At 42.0% G+C, this 4,414-nt stretch overlaps 1 protein-coding gene across 1 annotated transcript in view; it reads left to right on the top strand.

The window, feature by feature from the left end:
* Positions 1–4,414, top strand: part of TRPM5 (transient receptor potential cation channel, subfamily M, member 5) — a 33,103-nt gene that overhangs the window by 21,538 nt on the left and 7,151 nt on the right. Inside the window, exons 15-17 of the mRNA XM_010139089.1 lie at positions 274–520; positions 1,669–1,787; positions 2,295–2,427. Coding sequence (XP_010137391.1) covers positions 274–520; positions 1,669–1,787; positions 2,295–2,427 — 499 coding nt within the window. The remainder of the gene's footprint in view (positions 1–273; positions 521–1,668; positions 1,788–2,294; positions 2,428–4,414) is intronic.

The following is a 4,414-nucleotide window of genomic DNA, read 5'->3' on the forward strand; positions in this document are numbered from 1 at the left end:
GGTTACAAATCAAATTAACAGGACAAAACTGAAACCACAAGAATATGCATTTAGGTCTGCTGTTTCTTTGTTTTTCAAACCCTTCTTTTTGACTTGAAATATTTCTGCCAGGGTAACGCGATAGCTCTGACCTCTCCAGCCTTCCTCCTCGCCACCCCCAGCATCTGCCTGTTACTATCATACAAGGAGCTTTATGTAGAAGAATGCTGAGCCTGTTCCCATGGACTAATTTTAGGAAATCACCACCAAGCCTGTATTCTTTTTGTTTTGCAGAGGAAATGGTAAATTGGAAACACGAAACACAGCGTGGGCAACATTTGTGTTTACTCGGTGGAGAAAATTCTGGAGTGCCCCTGTAACTGTTTTTATGGGGAATGTCATAATGTATTTTGCTTTTCTGTTTCTATTTACTTACGTCCTTTTACTGGACTTTAAGCCACCTCCACCTGAGGGTCCATCAGCTAAAGAAATCATACTTTACTTCTGGGTTTTTACCCTGGTCTTGGAAGAAATCCGACAGGTCAGTAACTTACCACACCTCCAAGCTCGCTGGGCCCTGACAGATGAACCTTAGGTGCAAAGGGTGGGGCCAGTTCCGCGCACATTTTGCAAAGCCCTGGGGCGCCATCGGTGCGCTTGCAGTAAGCGTGGGGAAAACCCTTCCCAAATCTTCCTTTGCAAAGCCAAGCCGTGATGAACCACACAGTAAAACCTGAAGCAATATTTTGAACAGATTTATAACCTGTATAACTGTACAAGCTCAAAGATTTCAAGTGTCAGGAGCAGTTTTGCACAGAAGAGCAACTCCACCTCTTCCCCCAGAACTACCGCTTCCTCCACCATATAAACCTGTAGCTCCACCCCTGTTTTTCCATCCTGCTCCAGCAGAAGCCAAGTCAGGCTGCTAAGATTCAGGTGTCCTGCACCTGATTTCACACCCCAGAACTAGGCTCTCCCTCCACAGGTGATGGCAGTTATATTCCACACCTGGAAGCACAGCAGACAACTCTACATCCTTTTAAGAGATTCGGCTCTGCTGGAGACTGTTTAAAAATAAAATTAAAAAAGAGTAAATGAATTCAGGTTATTTGTAGTTTTCCTAAAATACTTCTCAATTCAAAGCATTAGCCGACCTCTCTTTTTGGTTTGCTTTTCTGAAAAACAAAAATAACCACCCACAAACAAAAATCCCCACCTCCATTACTCTCCCAGTTACTGGGTTTGGAATGTCCTCAGCTCAGCAACCAAAATGCTGTGTGACCAGTGGTGCTAGCGCGGTGCTGCTGACTGTGGGTGCATAAAGCTGTCCTCTTTAGTCACAGGAAAGCAGTTATAAACATTTACTCTGGAAGAACAAGAAATGCTTCATCATTCAAGCAACAGGAACAGAGAGGTTACCATTTATTTGAAATGAGGCAGCAAGGCCATAACCAGAGGAGGACATGGCAAATATTTGGGTCATTATAACTCTGTACAACCCAAAGTGTGCCAGGTTAAAACCCCATTAAGACACCCAACTCTTTGCCTAGACAAGTTTTTCTTCCTACTACACTAGGGATTTGGTTTTGCTTTTCGTAGTGAAAAAGGAAACAGGCATTATGTTAAAACTCACAGTAAAATAATGGAATGGGAAACAGATCAATACTGATGCTTATTTCTCTTTTCCAGAGTTTCTATACTGATGAAGACACAAATTTAATGAAGAAATTTAAACTGTATGTGGAGGATAACTGGAATAAATGTGATATGGTGACCATTTTCCTCTTCATAATTGGCGTGACCTGCAGGTATGTATCTGTTCCTGGTGCTGTGGTCAGCCTCAGTGGCAAGGGCTACGTATGTCAACTGACAGCAGAGCCTCACGTGCACGTAGAGGACAGGCTGTGACATTTGCTTCTACAAGCTTTGAGACACATCTCTGAAATAAAACTCTCTAAAATTCTGTGGAATCACAGCAGTGACTCCAGAGACCACAAAAAGACACAATGGTACATTCAAATGTGCGTACAGAAAAGCTCTGCTTTATTGTGGTTGGTTTGGGCAACTGCTTTTACTCAATGTATAAGATAATCTTATTTTCTTTTTTTTTTTTTAAATAAGTATAATTGAAACCAAAACAGAGGATACAGCGTCCCTCCATCTTCACATTCGTCCTACAGGCTTATGCAGCCACAGCCCTGAAGCACTCGCCTTTTTCTAACGAGGCTGTGCCCAGAAACCGAGTGTGATACGTGAGAAAACTCTTAGCAGCAGCACTTGCTGAGATCTGATATTTCATTTCCTGTGTTCTGCAGGATGCTGAACTCAACTTTTCAAGCTGGCCGTACAATTCTTGCCATCGATTTTATGGTGTTTACACTCAGACTTATCCATATTTTTGCAGTTCACAAACAACTTGGACCAAAGATCATAATTGTGGAAAGGATGGTAAGTGTGCAGTGTCTCTCAGGTAAATACTTGTGCTTTGCGGAAAATGGAGAGCAGGAAATCTTCTCTTTACAGAGGAAATTAGTTTATAATCTATCATTATTATTATTTATCATTATTTTAAGGATTTTCATTTTTCATGTATTCTCTTATTTATCATGAGTATTAGATGCAGTAAGTTTGAAATAGATCCTTCCAAAGAGCTCTGCAGTGTACTGAGTTGGTCCCAATTTACTTTAAACCCTCATATCTTACCTGATCATTTATGCTCAGATCTGAAGAGCAGGGTGTCTTTGACTACTGCTGTTTCTCCTACTTCATGAGCTGTGTGCATTCAGAGCAAAGACCTCAGCTGGGTGCCAGGCCATTTGCTGAGGGCAGGGCATTTACTGAATGATCTGCTCCACTTGGGGAAATAGTTTACGCTACTCACAAGAAGTGAGGAAAAAAAAAAAAATCTGTGAAAAAGAATAGTTGCAGGTTTCCCACAGGTGTTAGTCTTACTTGTATTTTGTAGCTCCAAGTTACAAAGAAAACATATTAGCATTTTGTGAGCGTATGCTGGATAAAAAACAAATTTATTTATTGCCACTCTCCTGGAGGAAATGCAATGTTAGGACTATGGTTACTGTGCCTGGGTACGTGTTGGTATGTTGAAGCAGCATTTTATTTAGGCATGTTAATCCCCTAGGCCAATTAGCTTGTGGTACCTGATTAAAAGGAGTTCATCTAATGGTAAGTGCTATTATAGAATCTGCAAATATTTGATTTGTGACTCACAGCAGAGCTCAGTAAAAGCCCCACAGTCTAAACAAGCCCATACATTGAATAAACATAACTACCCAGCTATTTGGATTTGTCTACAAATGCAATAACTGGAACTCTGACATGACATTTGCCTGGAGTAGCAAAAGGGTAAATGGCAAACAAATATTTGTTCTTGAACGTTATCTAGCTCACAGCATTAGCAGACTTTTATTGTACGAGAACCAGTCAGATCGACAGCTCCTAACCCTGCCTTGCTGCACACCAGGCTAAACCAGGGCCTTGAACAAACACGGTGATGGGTCTCCTGTGTTGGCACCTGGAGTCATATGAGGTAACACACAGACTAAGAAGATGCAGCCCAGACAAAACCGTAAAATGGGACCTTTTGTCTTCCCCCCATCCAAGCCAACACGAGGCCTTAGCTGGGGTAGTTCAGTGCTTGAACCTCTCATCAAATGGGAGAACAGTGAAAGTTAGTTCAGCAAACGATACCTTCTTGAAAGGTTCATCAGGTGGGGTCAAGCAAGATAATTTCCTGTATTTAAACAGAGAAGCAATCAAAGATTGTCTCTGTCTTTCTCCTTTTAATCTTGCTACAGAACTGCTGAATCAATCTGGTAGCTGCTAAAATGGCAGTTCAATGCCAGAACAATCCCCGTTCACAGAGAGCTCAGACTGGGGAAAAATACCTCCAGACTTGCCACCGCTCTCTGTTAACTATGACACCACCACAGTCCTGCAGCACTGCTAAATTTTAAATCAGCCAGGAAACAAAAGAGATTGGTGAAAGTCAGAGAGACATCAACCACGTCGTGCCAGGCTTACATACTGTGTTTCTTAATCGAGCTCTAAGTAACATCCTGGAGGTCTGCAATGCTTTTGCACAATCCAATAATCTAATTGAAATGAGTCTACAGTCCCTAATGAACTCTGTCAGATTAGATGGGAAGAGGATGAAGTGTTCCTCTTCCACCAGGGAGAAGTTATTGCACTTGAAATACATATTAGATTTATTTTTTTTTAAGTAAGTGTTTTAGGATTCAATTACTTGGGCTTCTGTAGAGAAACGCAGTGTTTAAAAGCAGGAAGTCCTGAAAACAATCCCTCAGATGCATTACTTAGCTTGAAAACCCAGGACAGAAGCTACCTGATCCTTGCAGCCTTCCGTGGCTGCTGTGTCAGCGGGTCCGTATTTCTCCCGGGACACCCGCTCGTACCC

The sequence above is a fragment of the Buceros rhinoceros genome, unplaced genomic scaffold, assembly GCF_000710305.1.
Source record: "Buceros rhinoceros silvestris isolate BGI_N320 unplaced genomic scaffold, ASM71030v1 scaffold30686, whole genome shotgun sequence".
In the NCBI taxonomy this organism is placed as follows: Eukaryota; Metazoa; Chordata; class Aves; order Bucerotiformes; family Bucerotidae; genus Buceros; species Buceros rhinoceros.